General features: G+C 44.1%; 1 protein-coding gene across 1 annotated transcript in view; it reads left to right on the top strand.

Annotated features, from left to right (window-relative positions):
- LOC129856827 (IgGFc-binding protein-like) overlaps window positions 1-21,737 on the top strand; it is a 36,427-nt gene that overhangs the window by 609 nt on the left and 14,081 nt on the right. Inside the window, exons 2-18 of the mRNA XM_055924530.1 lie at window positions 3,811-4,004; window positions 11,181-11,235; window positions 11,726-12,952; window positions 13,129-13,469; window positions 13,588-14,161; window positions 14,254-14,858; window positions 15,021-15,591; window positions 15,746-16,344; window positions 16,435-16,978; window positions 17,140-17,336; window positions 17,584-17,722; window positions 17,871-18,196; window positions 18,315-18,888; window positions 18,981-19,585; window positions 19,748-20,318; window positions 20,473-21,071; window positions 21,162-21,705. Coding sequence (XP_055780505.1) covers window positions 3,811-4,004; window positions 11,181-11,235; window positions 11,726-12,952; window positions 13,129-13,469; window positions 13,588-14,161; window positions 14,254-14,858; window positions 15,021-15,591; window positions 15,746-16,344; window positions 16,435-16,978; window positions 17,140-17,336; window positions 17,584-17,722; window positions 17,871-18,196; window positions 18,315-18,888; window positions 18,981-19,585; window positions 19,748-20,318; window positions 20,473-21,071; window positions 21,162-21,705 — 8,265 coding nt within the window. The remainder of the gene's footprint in view (window positions 1-3,810; window positions 4,005-11,180; window positions 11,236-11,725; window positions 12,953-13,128; window positions 13,470-13,587; window positions 14,162-14,253; window positions 14,859-15,020; window positions 15,592-15,745; window positions 16,345-16,434; window positions 16,979-17,139; window positions 17,337-17,583; window positions 17,723-17,870; window positions 18,197-18,314; window positions 18,889-18,980; window positions 19,586-19,747; window positions 20,319-20,472; window positions 21,072-21,161; window positions 21,706-21,737) is intronic.

Here is a 21,737-nt window from a genome sequence, read left to right as displayed (position 1 = left end):
CATCCCTCATCAATGTGTACTTTTTATTTAATTTTATTTATTTCACCTTTATTTAACCAGGTAGGCTAGTTGAGAACACGTTCTCATTTACAACTGCGACCTGGCCAAGATAAAGCAAAGCAGTGCAACACAAACAACAACACAGAGTTACACATGGAATAAACAAACATACAGTCAACAATACAGTAGAAAAAGTCTATATACAGTGTGTGCAAATGAGGTAGGATAACGGAGGTAAGGCAATAAATAGGCCATAGTGGCGAAATTATTACAATATATCAATTAAACACTGGAGTGATAGATGTGCAGAAGATGAGTGTACAAGTAGAGATACTGTGGTGCAAAGGAGCAAAAATAAATAAAATAGATAACAGTATGGGGATGAGGTAGTTGGATGGGTTATTTATCGATAGGCTATGTACAGGTGCAGTGATCTGTGAGCTGCTCTGACAGCTGGTGCTTAAAGCTAGTGAAGGAGATATGAGTCTCCAGCTTCAGTGATTTTTACAGTTCGTTCCAGTCATTGGCAGCAGAGAACTGGAAGGAAAGGCGCCCGAAGGAGGAATTGGTTTTGGGGGTGACCAGTAAAATATACCTGCTGGAGCGCGTGCTACGGGTGGGTGCTGCTATGGTGACCCCCAAAGCAACGACTTATAGATGACCTGGAGCCAGTGGGTTTGGCGACGAATATGAAGCAAGGGCCAGCCGACGAGAGCATACAGTGTGCAGTGGTGGGTAGTATATGGGACTTTGGTGACAAAACGGATGGCACTTTGATAGACTGCATCCAATTTGCTGAGTAGAGTGTTGGATGCTATTTTGTAAATGACATCGCCGAAGTCAAGGATTGCTAGGATGGTCAGTTTTACTAGGGTATGTTTGGCAGCATGAGTGAAGGATGCTTTGTTGCGAAATAGGAAGCTGATTCTAGATTTGATTTTGGATTGGAGATGCTTAATGTGAGTCTTGAAGTAGAGTTTACAGTCTAACCAGACACCTAGGTATTTGTAGTTGTCCACATATTCTAAGTTAGAACCGTCCAGAGTAGTGATGCTGGGCGGGCGGGCAGGTGTGAGCAGTGATCGGTTGAAGAGCATGCATTTAGTTTTACTTGCATTTAAGAGCAGTTGGAGGCCACAGAAGGAGAGTTGTATGGTATTGAAGCTCGTCTGGAGGTTAGTTAACACAGTGTCCAAAGAAGGGCCAGATGTATACAGAATGGTGTTGTCTGCGTAGAGGTGGATCAGAGAATCACCAGCAGCAAGAGCAACATCATTGATGTATACAGATAAAAGAGTCGTCCCGAGGATTGAACCCTGGGGCACCCTCATAGAGACTGCCAGAGGTCCGGACAACAGGCCCTCCAATTTGACACACTGAACTCTGTCTGAGAAGTAGTTGGTGAAACAGGCGAGGCAGTCATTTGAGAAACCAAGACTGTTGAGTCTGCTGATAAGAATGTGGTGATTGACAGAGTCGAAAGCCTTGGCCAGGTCGATGAATAGTGCATTAGTGTGCTGTACTCAAGTCTGTTATTTGTTTACTACATATTCAACACTGTTTGATGAAAACAAATAATACATGCCTAAACAAGCCTAGGACAACAGATATCATGGATTTTGTAATTTCATCCATTCCGTCCTTTCTTGGTTACACAGCAAAGAAGTAGGGATACAATATTGGAGCAATGATTGATTTTCTGCAATTATTTCTGTAATAAGTGAGAATGGTTGTGCAAAAAGTCATATCGTGATAAATGTAACTATTTTGCTCGTTAACAATAAATGGCCAACAATGACGAAATCCTTTTTTAAATGGACAGTTACTTTACATGACATTATTAGTGGCAGGGCTCTAGAATTTTTTTTCTGTACAGTAGGCTATGTCAACTTAGATGGTAGTCTGGTATTTATAAATAATCTGTTTCATTTAACATATCCAGGGAATGCATGATATTTTGATGTTCAACCTGCCAAAATAGGATCCAGATTCATCAGATAAATGTTTTGATCTTCATAGAATTTGCTGACGTCTTTGAGCCTATATTCTATAGGCTATATTATTCACCACCTGAGGAAGTGGGACCTCAAAAAATACATTGTTGCTATACATGTAGGATAGTTGATCTATCAGTAAATGAAGGCTAATGTCCTACAACAACTTTCCAACGCTAGGCCTAGGCTATTTGATGTACAACGAGAGCTCATGATTTTACAAATTTGCATGTTATGTAGTGTGCAAAGTGCGAGGGAGTTTAGTGGCTCGCGACAGCAGCCGAAAGTGGGACGGGCAAATACTTTAAATGCAGGAGTCACTGCCACTCACCAAGTAGGCCTATAGACCAGGGTTTCCCAAACTTGGTCTCTAGAGATTGAAATTGAGATTGTTTCTTAAAAAAAAAGGACATTTAATGCTACCCGAATTGACTCAGAAAAGTAACATAAGTAGGCCTACAGTTTATCAACCCAGCTCTATTAAGAGCGAGAATTGAAGGCAAGGAACATTTTAATTAGTAGGCTAATGCCTGGCATTAGGGCGGCAGGTAGCCTAGTGGTTAGAGCGTTGGACTAGTAACCGAAAGGTTGCAAGATTGAATCCCTGAGCTGACAAGGTAAAAATCTGTCGTTCTGCCCCTGAACAAGGCACTGTTCCTAGGCCGTCATTGAAAATAAGAATTTGTTCTTAACCGACTTGCCTAGTTAAATAAAGGAACAATACATTTGTCTATGAATTCCTGTCTTTCATGTGAAATTATTGAGATGGTGGTTGCTTCTAGAGAATAAAGACCCCTTTTGTAGAGCTCCTGTATGCTGCCTCTGTCTGGTCTTAATTTAGTAGATTAAACTCAACTCCACAATTTATGATGGAGTTGAGCTGAGACTAGTGTGGGCAGACTGGAGCTCCGATTTCACATAAAATGACGTTTTTATCAAAAGACTGATTTCAGGACCCCTGATATATGCCGCAATTACACACAACATTTGTCTGTGTAATTGCGGGCTATTCTTTGGATGCTAAAATCAGTCGTTTTTCTAAAAAAACTATTTTATGTGACGTCGGAGCTCCAGTCCGCCCACACTAGTCGCCGCTCAACTCCATCGTGTGGAGTTGAGTTTAGTCGGCGAGATAGTTAGTCTTAACTTTCATTATAGTTGACCGTCCACTCTGAACCTTCCAAACAGCGCATTACATTACCAATACAACTCTCTCTCTCCCACATCATCCTTCTCTCTTTCCACCTATTCCATATATCAGTGATATCATCAGTGGTAACTACAACCAGTCTACAACCCAGAGAACGGCAGCTCCGGGCAGTGACATCACCCTTAGCTGCTCTTTCTCTTTGTCTAAAAACCTAAACCTCAACAACCTGGTCATCAACTAGCAGCGTGGGGATTCAGAAGGTCCACAGCTATTACCATGGGAGAGATAAGCTGGAAAGACAGAGTGTTGTTTATAAGGGACGCACTCATCTGTTTGAAGACCAGCTCATTGTGGGAAATGCCTCACATAGAGTGGTGTGCAGCTGAGTGACCAGGGCCAATACATCTGTGATGAGACAGATGAACAGGGAAGCGCCCAGGAAAAGCTACAACCTTTAGTGACGGGTTAGAGAGTATTTATTTTTGTCCGTTCAGATATTTTAGAAGTCTTGCATCTATGGGGGATTAAGAGACATAAAAGTATTAAGCTATCTGCACAAAATCAGCTTATTGTCATCTACTTGCCTAAAGCCCTTTGCAGTCAGAATTCTCATTTGTTAAGAGCTGAATAAGAGTATTGTTGTTGTTGTTTTTTGTTTACCCCTAGCCCCCTTCAAGGAGCCCCAGCTCTCTATACAGTCATCCTGTGACAGCTTCATCATCACCCTCAGCTCCTCCCAGGGTTTCCCCCAGCCTGATGTGTGGTGGACGGACTCCATTGGAGGAGACATCTCCAATCCGAGCCACAGCCGTATCGGCCTGGACAGCAGGGGGCGCTATGAGGTCCACAGCTCCATGGAGGTCAAGCCAAACAGTACTCACCATCATTGTTGAAATGAGACTGGAGGTTCTCAATCAAACCTTCACCCGCTCACTCACCCTCCACCCACTTCCAGGTAAAGTTACGACCTACTAACAGGTTTAGGGATAGAGCAATGTGACCAAGTATGGATCACTGATTTAGTGATGAAATATTAATCAATTTCATAATCACTAATGGCTAAACCCTGATAGTGTGTTACTCCTACACAAATTCCACAATGTATGAATTTAGACAAAATTTGTAGTCAAAAACACCCATCCTAAATAAGGATTTGACATTTCACTTCATGAGGGAAAATGAGTCATATGAGCATTTTGTATAGATGTACTGCATGCAAGAATAACACCATTGCAGAGTGCAACTTCCCATGAGATGAACTGTTTACAATGACCTCAATGAAAGGTTCAGGCAGTACTACTAGAGGAACAGGTCTTTGGGAGGAGAAGCTGAAAGCCTGTCTTTCTCTCATCTCTTCCACTTCTATAGAATGCTGTCAGTGTAACGGCTTTCCTCCTCCTCTTCATCAGAAGAGGAGGAGCAGGGATCGAACCAAAATGCAGCTGAGTTTGTACACATGATTTATTAAAGAAAAACACGAACTCGACTAATAGACTAACAAAACAAATAAACGGTGTAGACAGATCTGACGGACTCACATAACACACGAGAACGCACGAACAGGGAAAAAAGCCTACACATAAAAAACACTGAACAAACAAACCGAAACCAGTCCCGTGGCGTAAAGACATACACAAACACAGGAGACAATCACCCACAACGAACACTGTGAAAACACCTACCTAAATATGACTCTTAATTAGAGGAACGCCAAACACCTGCCTCTAATTAAGAGCCATACCAGGCAACCCATAAACCAACATAGAAACAGAAAACATAGAATGCCCACCCAATCTCACGTCCTGACCAACTAACACATATAACAAACTAACAGAAATAGGTCAGGAACGTGACAGTCAGGTGCCTCTTGCAACCAGGGGCAGACCGGCTTTGGTGTTATTAGCAATGCCACTCATTTTGTACTTCAGACAAAAGCCTGAAACACACCGACACCAGATGGTCCCACATGACGATACAACAGGACAAGATGAGGCTCATGAAACAGAGATTTGATACTTCATGAACAAAAACTAGTTACAAAAGTCTAAGCTTACAGGACTGTGTTTCAATGTCACAAATATAGGTGTGTGTGTGTGTGATGTTGCCTTGTGAAACATTTCCAATCCCTCTTGGTCAAGTATTATAGATTACTGTTGGCAGTAGACTTTGCTACTCTCTGCAACCCTATGTAATCCAGCCTACTTAGATTTTTTTGGGATGCAAAGCTGTCAAGGCAAAGGGTGGCTACTTTGAAGAATCTAAAATATATACATATATTTTGATTTGTTTAACACTTTTTTTGTGGTTACTACATGATTCCATATGTGTTATTTCATAGTTTTGATGTCTTCACTATTATTCTACAATGTAGAAAATAGTCAAACTAAATGAGTAAGTGTGTCCAAACTTTTGACTGGTACTGTACATTTTGTCCAATGTTATTGTCAAAGTTGGCATGGTAACAACAACTGTGGGGAAAGTACTATCCACCTTACAGTTGGACTGGTTGAAAAGTTAATCCTACACCACAAGGTGGATGTAACTGCAACGTCTGGGGCATATTACAGAAATATTTCAAATTTCATTACATGGCACTTGGAGTCACTCCGTGAGACAGTTCATTACATTAACAATTTACCGTTGCTGCAATGCAGGCATTTTGAAAACAAGAATTTGCATTGTCACTTAGATAAAGAATGGCATACAACCCTAGTGATAGCAGTTCAAAAAGGTGCCCTCTGACACCATCACCCTCAGAGCTAGAGTGATAAACCATACATGCATATGATGTACTTTACTTATATTGATGACAGGGATGAGTCCAACCTGTGCCCATCCATTCAAAGTGTCAAAGAAACTAAGCAAGTGGAGTGTTTTGTCTAATGTTGGCCTAATGTTGGTTATAAGACCGATAAATCCACAATAATCGAGAACTTCAATAAGCATTTCTCTACGGCTGGCCATGCTTTCCTTCTGGCTACCCCAACCCCGGCCAACAGCTCCGCACCCCCCGCACCCTCCGCACCCCCCGCACCCACTTGCCCAAGCCTCCCAGCTTCTCCTTCACCCCAAACCAGATAGCAGATGTTCTGAACGAGCTGCAAAACCTGGACCCGTACAAATCAGCTGGGCTAGACAATCTGGACCCTCTCTTTCTAAAATTATCCGCCGCCATAGTTACAATCTGGACCCCTATTACCAGTCTGTTTAACCTCTCTTTCGTATCGTCCGAGATTCCTAAAGATTGGAAAGCTGCCGCGGTCATCCCCCTCTTCATCCCCCTCTTCAAAGGGAGTGACACTCTAGACCCAAACTGTTATAGACCTTTATCCTTCCTGCCCAGCCTTTCTAAAGTCTTCGAAATCCAAGTTAACAAACAGATCACCGACCATTTTGAATCCCACCGTACCTTCTCCGCTGTGCAATCCGGTTTCCTAGCTGGTCACGGGTGCACCTCAGCCACGCTCAAACGATATCATAACCGTCATCAATAAAGACAGTACTGTGCAGCCGTCTTCATCGACCTGGCCAAGGCTTTCGACTCTGTCAATCACCGTATTCTTATCGGCAGACTCAACAGCCTTGGTTTCTCAAATGACTGCCTCGCCTGGTTCACCAGCTACATCTCAGATAGAGTTCAGTGTGTCAAATCAGAGGGCCTGTTGTCCGGACCAGTCTCTATGGGGGTACCACAGGGTTTAATTCTCAGGCCGACTCTTTTCTCGGTATATATCAACGATGTCGCTCTTGCTGCGGGTGATTCCTTGATCCACCTCTACGCAGACGACACCATTCTGTATACATCTGGCCCTTCTTTGGACACTGTGTTAACAAACCTCCAAACGAGCTTAATGCCATACAACACTCCTTCCGTGGCCTCCAACTGCTCTTAAACGCTAGTAAAACTAAATGCATGCTCTTCAACCGATCGCTGCCCGGACCCGCCCGCCCGATTAGCATCACTACTCTGGACGGTTCTAACTTAGAATATGTGGACAACTACAAATACCTAGGTGTTTCCTATTTCACAACAAAGCCTCCTTCACTCATGCTGCCAAACATACCTTCGTAAAACTGACTATTGTCGTGGTAATTTCCTGTATTACTACGTGATGAGAGCAAACCACACACAAGTCAGAGTTATATTATAAAGTCCATCTTTAATTATATATGAGCTTCACCATAGCCATTTTGACTCACAGATCAATTCAGTGTCTATAAATGAATTCTCTGAGAGGCCCTACAAAACAATTCTTAGTATCATTTATAGCCAAGACACACCCCTCAACTCACATGACGAACAACAGATCTTAGGAACATTACAAAGAACCTTTTATTTGAAAGAGGAGTATCCCATAATTTATAGCATTAGCTATAAATTATCGTTCAGTTTGGTCTCTTTAGACGAGGTTCCAATCTCGTGCTTGGTACCAAAACATTACCTCATCCAATGGCATGTATCAATTGTCCATTTCAGATACTCCCATCTCAAATACACCCCCTCCTGGATAAGCTCAGAGAGGACAGTGAGCCTCTTAGGTCATATACTAGGTCAAGATAAGGGCAACCTCAGAGGGGACATACAATAGTTACAGACACATTCCTTTAAGAAGACAAGCCTCCATTCTGTCCTCCTCCCCTTCTGATATTCTTCATAGCATCACATGGTTTAACAGATACATTGACATATGAAGACAAGCCTGACCTCTCCCCTCTCTGGGCCCCAAGTGACTAAGCCCTAGCTGAGAAAGGAAAATGCAACTGCCGACAGTATAGTTCCAATAGAGACATTCTAACTGACTCTGTATCCCACATAAGTTTAATATGAAAATAAATGTAAATAAATCTATGTTACCTAACTAATTCTGATTCAGCCACGACACTATCCTACCGATCCTCGACTTCGGCGATGTTATTTACAAAATAGCCTCCAACACTCTACTCAGCAAACTGGATGCAGTCTATCACAGTGCCATTAGTTTTGTCACCAAAGCCCCATATACCACCCACCACTGCGACCTGTATGCTCTCGTCGGCTGGCCCTCGCTACATATTCGTCGCCAGACCCACTGGCTCCAGGTCATCTATATGTCTTTGCTAGGTCAAGCTCCGCCTTATCTCAGCTCACTGGTCACCACAACAACACCCATCCGTAGCACGCGCTCCAGCAGGTATATCTCACTGGTCATCCCCAAAGCCAACACCTCCTTTAGCCACATTTCCTTCCAGTTCTCTGCTGCCAATGACTGGAACGAATTGCAAAAATCACTGAAGTTGGAGACTTATTAGAGTTATATTTCCCTCACTAACTTTAAGCATCAGCTATCTGAGCAGCTTACCGATCGCTGCAGCTGTACACGGCCCATCTGTAAATAGCCCATTCAACTACCTACCTCATCCCCATATTGTTTTTATTTACTTGTTTTGCTCTTTTTCACATCAATATTTCTACTTGCACATCATCATCTGCACATCTATCACTCCAGTGTTAATTTGTTAAATTGTAATTACTTGTCACGTTCCTGACCTTATTTCCTTTGTTTCGTCTTTGTTTAGTTGGTCAGGACGTGAGCTGGGTGGGTATATTCTATGTTTTGTGTTTCATTGGTTTAGGTGTGTCTGATTGGCCTGATATGGTTCTCAATCAGAGGCAGGTGTTTTACGTTGTCTCTGATTGGGAACCGTATTTAGGTAGGCTGTGTTCACTATTTGTTTGTGGGTGATTGTTCCTGTTCGTTGCGTTCTTTGTTTTCACTAGGTTCACATGTTCAGGACTGTTAGCGTCATTGGTTTCGTTCTGTTTATTGTTTTGTTCGTGTTTAATAAGTGTTCCAATAAATATGGAAACGTACCACGCTGCGATTTGGTCCTCCTCTCTTCCACCTAACGACGAGCGTTACTGTAAAGGTTGTCAATGTCTTCTCCTCCTCAGACGAGGAGGAGCATGGATCGGACCAAGATGCGGAGTAGGAGGTATTCATGATTTTAATGGCAAACCAACAAACACTACAAATTAACAAAACAACAAACGTGACTAACCTGCAACCGTCCTGTGTGGCCCAAACGCTAACACAGGAAACAAACACCCACAAAACACCAGTGAAACCCTGGCTGCCTTAGTATGACTCTCAATCAGAGACAAACGATACACACCTGTCTCTAATTGAGAATTAAACCAGGCCGAACACAAAACCCCACATAGAAATAGAAAACATAGACTGCCCACCCAACACTCACGCCCTGACCAATAAAGACATATAAAACAAGAGAAAACAGGTCAGGAACGTGACAGTTACATTACTTCGCTACTATGGCTTATTTATTGCGTTACCTCCTTACGCCATTTGCACACACTGTATATAGACTTTTTATATTGTGTTATGGACTGTACGTTTGTTTATTCCATGTGTAACTCTGTGTTGTTGTTTGTGTCGCACTGCTTTGCTTTGTCTTGGCCAGGTCGCAGTTGTAAATGTGAACTTGTTCTCAACTGACCTACCTGGTTAAGTAAAGGTGAAAAAAAGAGGGTACATTTTAAAGTTAGGGTTTAATAAATATGTTAGCAGCTCTGTAATGCATTTCAGATACTCACCTCCCCCTTAAACTATACAAACACACCCATGATATTATGTGTATTTAAGAAATCCTCCCCTCACCCCTCTCGTCACACCCACAAAATCCTCATGGTTCTATAATCAATTCTTGTTCAGACCTATGTTACCCTCTTCTTGATCGAGCTGCCAGTAAATAAAGATGTGGCTCTCATATCCTGTTTCAATAACAATGTTTCTGTAATGGTATCCATGTTTTATTTGTGTAAGCTCTCCTCGACCGCCTCCTATTGACATTCATTTAAGCCTTGTTCTGTTGGCATACACTTAAAACATCCATGTGTAAGTGATGAGCACTTCTTCTAATCCATGTTTAAATATTGCCTTAAAACAATAAATTAAAAGCACATGATAATTTGAATAATTTGGAAGTACATTGTTATCTTATATGGTCCCAATTTTTATTTTATTTTACCTTTATTTAACCGGCCAAGTCAATTAAGAACAAATTATTATTTACATCACTACACAGTGATGCTAAAAACGATGTAATAATTACATGGTTTACATGCCTTATAAGAGGTATAATAGTTGATAGTACTATGTAACAACTACCCACACTAGTTACATTATGCTGCTATATTACCATTATGTGATACTTAATATAAAGTGGGACTTTAAAAAAAAGTTATATTCTATTGCAAGAAAATAAATAATTGTTTCTGGTCAGTAGGACATACTAAATGAGTCTATGAAAAATGTTTGACAATATTATTTACCAGGTCTCTCTTACAAAATCTAAATGTGACAAACCTGCTTAAATAAATCCATTAATATGTTTTATTTTATATATATTGAGGTAGATTGAGGTAACATTTTATGAAACAGATGTTTGTTTCCAATTTTTTTTAAAAGTATTGCTTATGGGGAAAAATACTATGTAAATGTTTTGGGTAGATGGAAACTTCAGACACGTAGTTGTCAATATATGCATTACAGTCATGCATATGCTATGTTGACTTAATAAGTACGGTAATTCAATATTTTGTCAAGGATGTGTTTTTTTTTACCCATCCTCTTCACAATATAAGACACCCTCACATCCCTCCCTGTCTGTTATATCCTTCATGGTCCCACCAACAGGTAAAGTATGGACATCAAATCAGTCTTTTAGATTAGATAAAATGGTGAATAGAGTCAGTTGAAGATCAAATTATTACAGAGCTGAAAGTGAATTGAAATAAACAATTTCCTATCTTTGTAGATACATGTACAATGTATTAATGCAAACTCAGTTATATTTAGAAAATATTATGTAATTTGTTGATGTATATAAATGAATGAAAGTAAATGCATTTAAAATGAATTATATTTGTTTTCTCTCCTGTCATTAGCATTTCTATAATATAATCTAAAACAAAACTAATTTAGTTTTTACATCCATTTTCCATTTTTTCCATGTCATTTGTTGACTGTGCATTTTAGTTTCCAGCCATGGGGACAACTTTCCTGCTTTGTGTGGCTGTCAGCCTATTCATAGGTAAGAATCACAGATTACCTTTCAATATTCCATGTCATGTAATCACTACCAGAATTGAGCAAGTTGATCATTTGTTAATATCTAACATTATGGTGAAACATAAATACAGTAGCTTAGCAAATGAAATCTGTCTAGCCTCCTCTAATTAGATAGTACATTAATGTTGTTTGTTCTGCAGGGAACACTATATTATAGACATGTAATACTGGTTAGAAAGCTATGCAGGGGGAAGCGACAGCATCTGTACTGTTATGTATACAAACATTTGTATACGATCATGTCATTCAAGCAAAACAAATTATTTTGTGACTTACTAAATATGCACTTGACAGTCAGTGAATTCAACAAGAGCAGTCGGAGCAAGACAATTGTACTGTATTTAAGCTATAGTATAAGATTCATTATTATACTGATATTACATTAGTCAAATGGTTGCAAAAAGAATGCAGGTGCTCATCTGTAAAATTGTCTTTCTTCCTTTATGTTTTAGTGGTCAGTGGATCATGCCCAGTGGGGCGGGAGTTCATTACTGCCTTTATGCCTAACTATTTGCTGAGCTACCATGATGATCAGAGTCTTCAACTGGCCATAACCACACAGGATTATCCAGCCGTTGTTCAAATTCAGGTCAATGCAATCGGCTTCTCCATCTCAGTGAAAATAGAGAAACAGAACACCAAATGGATCGCCATACCTGGTACTGCTGAAATTGGGGGTCCAGGAGCTTCCACCAAAACAGTGCAGGTCACCTCCAACTCTGACATCTCGGTGGTGGCCTTCAACTACAAGTTCTCGACCGGAGACAGCAGTGTGGTCTTTCCAACTGACCAGCTGGGTACTGACTATGTGGTCTTCACCCCCGATGAGGGTCCAAGCAACATGCACAAGCTTATGTCTATCGTCAATGGAAAAGAGCCCAACAAGATCACGATCATCCCTGTCTCCAACATAAATCTCAGTGGCGTGGATTCCTGGAAGCAAAGACAGGCGGTGATTGTTACCATGGAACCATACCAGGTCTACCTCTACCAAAGCTACACCACTTTCACTGGGACCAGGGTCAAAGCCAAGCTCCCTGTAGCGGTCCTGGGGGGACACGAGTGCGTTGCAGATGGAGGCCGCTGCAATCACGTCTACGAACAACTGCTACCAGTACAGAGCCTCTCCACCAATTACCTGGTTCCTTCCATGCACATGACCCAATCAACAGACTTTGTAAACATTGTGGCCTCAGAGGACAACACTCTAGTGAAGATCTTTGAGGGAAAGGTATCCACTGCTAAAGAGCTGAATGCGGGGCAGGCATATGTGGTTGATGTCCAACCCAAATTTCCGCTGATCATCAGAAGTGATAAGAAAGTCATGGTGATGTACTTCAGCAACAACAAGCCCTACGATCCGTTCCTCACCAACATCCTCCCAATGTCTGATCTGGCCAACGAGTGGTCGGTGGACACGCAGAGCAAATTCGAGAGCACATTGGTCATTGTCTCCGAGGGGGAATGGATCAAAACCGTTAAAGTCTGTGAGAAAAATAATTGTGTGAAATCTCTCCAATGGACATCATTCAACTCAGACCCTAAGTACATGTGGGTCAATATTCCATTGGGAGAGCAGCAACAGCATTTCTCCATCAAAGGCGACTCCCTCATGGCTGTTTACGTTTATGGTGGCATGCCAAGAGACGGCTACGCTACAACAGGAGTATGTTCCAAAGGTACGCTGTTTAAGTGACACATCCACTTAACTGGCCTATTAACTGCCCCTCAACACCCCCCTCATTAAATAGGACAACTATTAAACAACACAATGCAATGCAACGCAACACAACACAACAAATGCACTGCATGAAAACTAGAATTTGTCTTGAACGTTGCTTCTGTACTCCCTCAGGCACTGCCCCACCCACTCCACCAGTAGACCCCTGTGAGAAGGTCAAATGCAGAGAAAAGGAAGAATGTACAAAGGGGGTTTGTGTCTACATCTCCAAAGCAACGTGCAGGGCTGTGGGTGATCCCCACTACCTCACCTTTGATGGGGAGCGGTTTGACTTCCAGGGCACCTGCTCTTACGTCATGGCCACGGTTGTTAAATCTGAACCTGGTCTCACCCCGTTCACTGTCCTGACCAAGAACAACCACAGAGGGAACAAGAGGGTGTCTTTCGTGAGGAAAGTCTCAGTCACGGTCTATGGGCTGACTGTTGTGATCAGCACGCATAAAGGGAAGGTTGAGGTAAGTAACAAGAGACCAGAGGGAAATGATCAGAGTTGGGGTCGGTTCCATGGTAACTTTGGTCAATCCAGGAGGTGAACTGAGTGGTTTTTCCTTATGCTTATTGATCTTTTCTTAGGTGAATGGTGAGAATGTCTACCTGCCTGTGACCCTAGCCGGGGGTAACCTAACGGTGGTGTATAGTGGCAGCTATGCTGTTCTGAAGACAAACTTTGGCCTGAAGGTTATGTACGACTGGAACATGAAGTTCTACATCACTGTCCCCAGCAGCTACTTCCGCACCCTGGGTGGGCTCTGTGGGAACTACAACGGGGATCACAACGACGAGTTCACTAACCCCAAAGGTAACAAGGAACCCACAGTGGTGAAGTTTGCCCAGAGCTGGAGAACTGAAGATGGCGACTTGTTCTGTCATGATGACTGCCAAGGGGAATGTCCTAGCTGCACTCCGGCTCTCCAACAGAAATACAAGGGAGAGAAGTTATGTGGTCTCTTGGCCAAAAAAGATGGCCCATTTGCAAGCTGCCACAAGGTCCTGGACCCAGGCGTGTTCATGGACAACTGTGTGTATGACGTCTGCATCAATAAAGGCATCTACCAGTTCCTCTGTGAGAACATCAAAAGCTACAATGATGCCTGCTTGGCTGAGGGGGTCAAAATTAGCCCTGAGTGGAGGACAATCACTGGATGCCGTGAGTTTCTTTCTTTCCAGACATTTCATAAAGATTTTTAGATTGCACTTTTCACTATTATTTACATATATTTTCTAATTTCACATTTGCAGCACTGGAATGTCCGTCAAACAGCTATTACGAGGCGTGTGGCACAGCTTGCCCTGCCTCTTGTTCAGATCTAGATGCCGAAGCAAAGTGCAAGGAACCCTGTGTGGAGACCTGTCAATGCAACAAGGGCTTTGTCCTCAGTGGAGACAAATGCATCTCCAAGGAGAGCTGTGGCTGCTCTTATGAAGGACGATACTACCCGTCTGGAATGAAGTTCTGGGAAGATGACAAATGCACAAAGCAGTGTGAATGCAATCCAGGAACAGCCAAGGTTGAATGCAAAGCAACAGCATGCAAGAAATCAGAGGTGTGTGGCCTGCAGAGTGGTAAGAGAGATTGCTACCCAACATCGTATGCCACCTGCCAAGGTTCAGGCGACCCCCACTACCGCACGTTTGATGGCAAGAGGTTTGACTTCCAGGGAACGTGTACTTACGTTCTCTCCAAATTGGTCAGCAAAGACGACAGATCTCTGACTCATTTTGAGGTGCTTGTAAACAATCAGAATAGGGGGAGGAACACGGCAGTGTCTTACACAAAGACAGTCACCATCACTGTCTTCAAAAACATCATCATCATGAGTAGGGACAACCCTGGCAAAGTATTGGTAAGCTACCTTAAAATGTTATCCATTCCAAATGAATGACATAATTGCCTTCTGGGTTTATTTTGTCAATGAGCTTTTATGATTATACTACTTAATGTAAGAAGAAATATCAGGACATTATCATCCTTCATGTTTCATTCAAGTTTCTTTCTCTCTTCCCAGGTCAACAACCAGTATGTGAACTTGCCATTTGATGTAGAAGATGGTCAACTGTCCATCTTCCGCAGTGGGTATTTCGGGGTGGTGAAGACCAAATTTGGCCTGACACTGAAGTTCAACTGGAACAGCCACGTCTCCCTAACCCTCCCCAGCTCCTACTCAGACCTCATCGGAGGGCTCTGCGGAAACTGGAATGGCCAACGGAACGACAATCTCCTCAAACCAGACAAGAGCCCTGCTAACACCCCGACAGTATTCGGGGACAGCTGGAAAGTGGGGAACGACCCTGGCTGCTCCAGCGACTGCGACGGCAAAAAGTGCCCCACCTGTGACCACAGCCTGATGCTTGATTACCAAACAGGGAAATATTGCGGCAGGATCACAGACAAAAACGGTCCGTTCAAGGACTGCCACGCCAAGGTGGACCCCAGAGAGTACTATGAGGACTGTGTGTTTGATATGTGTCTGTACCGTGGCCATGCCTCTGCCCTCTGTAACGCCCTCAGCACCTACACCACTGCCTGCCAGGATGCCCCTGCCAAGGTGGAACAGTGGAGGTCGGACAGCTTCTGTCGTAAGTAGTGCACAGACACACCTCATCAGATGTATATTTCAAAACAACTACTGTAACAATTTTGATCATTACTATAAGTCAGAAGTGATTTGTCTAGCGAACAGCTTCTGGTTCCAACATTAAATTCTATCATGTTTGACCTAATGTGTTGTAGCATCTTCCTGTAAGGCCAACAGCCACTATGAGGTGTGTGCCTCAGGCTGCCCCCAGACCTGCAGCGGCCTCGATGAGCCTGAGAGCTGTGAGAACTCCCTGTGCACTGAGGGATGTGTCTGTGACGAAGGGTTCATACTGAGCGACAGCGAGTGTGTGCTGCTGGCTGAATGTGGCTGCGTTCACCAAGGCCAGTACTACCAGATGGGCCAGGTGTTCTTCCCCAACGGCCAGTGCAAAGAGCGCTGTGTGTGTAACAAGAATGGAGATGTGGAGTGTAATGTAAAATTTGCCTGCGGTCCCAATGAGAAGTGCCAGGTCCAAGACGGGGTGCAGGCCTGTGTACCCATTAGCACGGGCACCTGCCATGTGAGCGGGGCCAGGAGATTCCACTCGTTCGATGGCAGCTGCTTCAGCCTACACGGGGACTGTGTGTACAAAATGTCGGAGGTTGTGGAGAAAGACGGATCGATGGCTCCATTTGTTGTGTCTGTGCAGCAGTTGACCAAAATGGATGATGCAACGGTCACCAGGAGGGTTGACATACAGGCCTACAAATACAAGATATCTATGTCTCCCAAAGTTATATGGGAAATAATGGTAGTTTTCTGTCTTGATCTATTCCTTTCAGTATTAAAAAGCAACACTTGATTAGAAAACTGATGTTTTCAATCTTTTCTCCTTTCACAGGTGGATGACGTTACAGCAAATCTCCCACTGTCACTCGGAGATGGAAAGGTCAGGGCCTACCAGAACGGCATTAACATCGTCGTGGTAACAGACTTTGGCTTGATGGTGACCTACGACACAGTTGCTGGCGCCATCATACATCTTCCATCCACTTACAAAGGTGTTACCGGTGGTCTCTGTGGGAACTATAATGACAAGAAGGAGGATGACTTCCTGCTGCCCAGTGGGCTGCAGGAGCCGTCTGTGGAGAAGTTTGCAGCAGGGTGGTTGGTGGTTCAGGAAGGGGTCAAATGTCAGACAGGATGTGACGGTGGCTTGAAGTGTCCTCCCACCAGTGGACCCCCACCGGCTTGTAGCATCATAAAGTCAACCAAGGGTCCATTTGCCCAATGCCATGCTGTGGTGCCACCACAAGAGCACTTTGAGGAGTGCATGAAGGAGGGAGAGGGTGGGGATGCCCTGTGCCGCCACTTACAGACATATGTGACTTTCTGTCAGGAATCCGGTGGCATTGTCAGCAGCTGGAGATCCGACCAGTTTTGTCGTGAGTGAATTTTGATATTTAAAGTTAATTTACCTTATCCTGGTTTATCTTAGTGTGCAATATTTCTCTGACCTAATGCTCTGCTGAAAAACAATTGAAGCTGAAGCTGATTTCAGTTTTTTGATAACATGCATCTCCTCCCATTTCCATCTGTCCTCTAGCTCTGACGTGTCCAGCTAACAGTCACTATGAGTTGTGTGCCGACACCTGTTCTTCTACCTGTGACTCTCTCAGTGAGTCTCCAAAATGCCCACTATGCCAGGAGGGCTGCCAGTGTGACAACGGATTTGTGTTTGATGGTGGCAAGTGTGTCCTACTGGAGAACTGTGGCTGTGTGGTTGATGGACACTATTACAAGGTGATTACTGGTTTATTGTGTATTGACAGATACATTGCCATATCATATATAAACAAATCTATGTTATCCTAAAGTGATTATTACAAATATAGTCCTATATCTGTTCTACGCAAAATGCAAATATAAGGTGGAAATAATATAATCAATCACTATCCTTGGTAAATATCTATTGTTTACAATCATCCAATGGTTACCACCATAGTATAAACACTCAATGATATCATTGACATGTTTTGCTGGTTTTCAGTCTGGCCAGTCTGTGGTCCTGGGCAACTGTTCTGAGACCTGCAGCTGTGCCGCAGGAGTGTTCACCTGCAAGAACTCCCAGTGCAAAGAGGGCCAGAAATGTGGGGTGAAGAATGGAGTCATGGACTGCTACAGCACAGGTAAAAAAATACATAAATAATAATTAAACCAAACAGATATGGCTTTGTGTTAGTACATTTGGATGTAGAATTATGGACTTTGTTGATGTTCTATTTTGATATTACTATGAGCAAGATATGTTAACATCTCTAATGCACATTTTGTCAGACCCCTGTGAGGACACTGAGTGCCGTGAGAAAGAAAACTGTGTGGTGATGAACAATAAGGCGGTATGTGTGGCCCAGTCCAAGGCCACCTGCAGGGCTGTGGGGGATCCCCACTACCTCACCTTTGATGGGGAGCGGTTTGACTTCCAGGGCACCTGCTCTTACGTCATGGCCACGGTTGTTAAATCTGAACCTGGTCTCACCCCGTTCACTGTCCTGACCAAGAACAACCACAGAGGGAACAAGAGGGTGTCTTTCGTGAGGAAAGTCTCAGTCACGGTCTATGGGCTGACTGTTGTGATCAGCACGCATAAAGGGAAGGTTGAGGTAAGTAACAAGAGACCAGAGGGAAATGATCAGAGTTGGGGTCGGTTCCATGGTAAATTTGGTCAATCCAGGAGGTGAACTGAGTGGTTTTTCCATATGCTTATTGATCTTTTCTTAGGTGAATGGTGAGAATGTCTACCTGCCTGTGACCCTAGCCGGGGGAAACCTAACGGTGGTGTATAGTGGCAGCTATGCTGTTCTGAAGACAAACTTTGGCCTGAAGGTTATGTACGACTGGAACATGAAGTTCTACATCACTGTCCCCAGCAGCTACTTCCGCACCCTGGGTGGGCTCTGTGGGAACTACAACGGGGATCACAACGACGAGTTCACTAACCCCAAAGGTAACAAGGAACCCACAGTGGTGAAGTTTGCCCAGAGCTGGAGAACTGAAGATGGCGACTTGTTCTGTCATGATGACTGCCAAGGGGAATGTCCTAGCTGCACTCCGGCTCTCCAACAGAAATACAAGGGAGAGAAGTTATGTGGTCTCTTGGCCAAAAAAGATGGCCCATTTGCAAGCTGCCACAAGGTCCTGGACCCAGGCGTGTTCATGGACAACTGTGTGTATGACGTCTGCATCAATAAAGGCATCTACCAGTTCCTCTGTGAGAACATCAAAAGCTACAATGATGCCTGCTTGGCTGAGGGGGTCAAAATTAGCCCTGAGTGGAGGACAATCACTGGATGCCGTGAGTTTCTTTCTTTCCAGACATTTCATAAAGATTTTTAGATTGCACTTTTCACTATTATTTACATATATTTTCTAATTTCACATTTGCAGCACTGGAATGTCCGTCAAACAGCTATTACGAGGCGTGTGGCACAGCTTGCCCTGCCTCTTGTTCAGATCTAGATGCCGAAGCAAAGTGCAAGGAACCCTGTGTGGAGACCTGTCAATGCAACAAGGGCTTTGTCCTCAGTGGAGACAAATGCATCTCCAAGGAGAGCTGTGGCTGCTCTTATGAAGGACGATACTACCCGTCTGGAATGAAGTTCTGGGAAGATGACAAATGCACAAAGCAGTGTGAATGCAATCCAGGAACAGCCAAGGTTGAATGCAAAGCAACAGCATGCAAGAAATCAGAGGTGTGTGGCCTGCAGAGTGGTAAGAGAGATTGCTACCCAACATCGTATGCCACCTGCCAAGGTTCAGGCGACCCCCACTACCGCACGTTTGATGGCAAGAGGTTTGACTTCCAGGGAACGTGTACTTACGTTCTCTCCAAATTGGTCAGCAAAGACGACAGATCTCTGACTCATTTTGAGGTGCTTGTAAACAATCAGAATAGGGGGAGGAACACGGCAGTGTCTTACACAAAGACAGTCACCATCACTGTCTTCAAAAACATCATCATCATGAGTAGGGACAACCCTGGCAAAGTATTGGTAAGCTACCTTAAAATGTTATCCATTCCAAATGAATGACATAATTGCCTTCTGGGTTTATTTTGTCAATGAGCTTTTATGATTATACTACTTAATGTAAGAAGAAATATCAGGACATTATCATCCTTCATGTTTCATTCAAGTTTCTTTCTCTCTTCCCAGGTCAACAACCAGTATGTGAACTTGCCATTTGATGTAGAAGATGGTCAACTGTCCATCTTCCGCAGTGGGTATTTCGGGGTGGTGAAGACCAAATTTGGCCTGACACTGAAGTTCAACTGGAACAGCCACGTCTCCCTAACCCTCCCCAGCTCCTACTCAGACCTCATCGGAGGGCTCTGCGGAAACTGGAATGGCCAACGGAACGACAATCTCCTCAAACCAGACAAGAGCCCTGCTAACACCCCGACAGTATTCGGGGACAGCTGGAAAGTGGGGAACGACCCTGGCTGCTCCAGCGACTGCGACGGCAAAAAGTGCCCCACCTGTGACCACAGCCTGATGCTTGATTACCAAACAGGGAAATATTGCGGCAGGATCACAGACAAAAACGGTCCGTTCAAGGACTGCCACGCCAAGGTGGACCCCAGAGAGTACTATGAGGACTGTGTGTTTGATATGTGTCTGTACCGTGGCCATGCCTCTGCCCTCTGTAACGCCCTCAGCACCTACACCACTGCCTGCCAGGATGCCCCTGCCAAGGTGGAACAGTGGAGGTCGGACAGCTTCTGTCGTAAGTAGTGCACAGACACACCTCATCAGATGTATATTTCAAAACAACTACTGTAACAATTTTGATCATTACTATAAGTCAGAAGTGATTTGTCTAGCGAACAGCTTCTGGTTCCAACATTAAATTCTATCATGTTTGACCTAATGTGTTGTAGCATCTTCCTGTAAGGCCAACAGCCACTATGAGGTGTGTGCCTCAGGCTGCCCCCAGACCTGCAGCGGCCTCGATGAGCCTGAGAGCTGTGAGAACTCCCTGTGCACTGAGGGATGTGTCTGTGACGAAGGGTTCATACTGAGCGACAGCGAGTGTGTGCTGCTGGCTGAATGTGGCTGCGTTCACCAAGGCCAGTACTACCAGATGGGCCAGGTGTTCTTCCCCAACGGCCAGTGCAAAGAGCGCTGTGTGTGTAACAAGAATGGAGATGTGGAGTGTAATGTAAAATTTGCCTGCGGTCCCAATGAGAAGTGCCAGGTCCAAGACGGGGTGCAGGCCTGTGTATCCATTAGCACGGGCACCTGCCATGTGAGCGGGGCCAGGAGATTCCACTCGTTCGATGGCAGCTGCTTCAGCCTACACGGGGACTGTGTGTACAAAATGTCGGAGGTTGTGGAGAAAGACGGATCGATGGCTCCATTTGTTGTGTCTGTGCAGCAGTTGACCAAAATGGATGATGCAACGGTCACCAGGAGGGTTGACATACAGGCCTACAAATACAAGATATCTATGTCTCCCAAAGTTATATGGGAAATAATGGTAGTTTTCTGTCTTGATCTATTCCTTTCAGTATTAAAAAGCAACACTTGATTAGAAAACTGATGTTTTCAATCTTTTCTCCTTTCACAGGTGGATGACGTTACAGCAAATCTCCCACTGTCACTCGGAGATGGAAAGGTCAGGGCCTACCAGAACGGCATTAACATCGTCGTGGTAACAGACTTTGGCTTGATGGTGACCTACGACACAGTTGCTGGCGCCATCATACATCTTCCATCCACTTACAAAGGTGTTACCGGTGGTCTCTGTGGGAACTATAATGACAAGAAGGAGGATGACTTCCTGCTGCCCAGTGGGCTGCAGGAGCCGTCTGTGGAGAAGTTTGCAGCAGGGTGGTTGGTGGTTCAGGAAGGGGTCAAATGTCAGACAGGATGTGACGGTGGCTTGAAGTGTCCTCCCACCAGTGGACCCCCACCGGCTTGTAGCATCATAAAGTCAACCAAGGGTCCATTTGCCCAATGCCATGCTGTGGTGCCACCACAAGAGCACTTTGAGGAGTGCATGAAGGAGGGAGAGGGTGGGGATGCCCTGTGCCGCCACTTACAGACATATGTGACTTTCTGTCAGGAATCCGGTGGCATTGTCAGCAGCTGGAGATCCGACCAGTTTTGTCGTGAGTGAATTTTGATATTTAAAGTTAATTTA

Source organism: Salvelinus fontinalis, chromosome 6 (genome assembly GCF_029448725.1).
Source record: "Salvelinus fontinalis isolate EN_2023a chromosome 6, ASM2944872v1, whole genome shotgun sequence".
NCBI lineage: Eukaryota > Metazoa > Chordata > Actinopteri > Salmoniformes > Salmonidae > Salvelinus > Salvelinus fontinalis.
The sequence above is the reverse complement of the archived record's forward strand: the minus strand, read 5'-3'. Positions and strand labels throughout refer to the sequence as shown.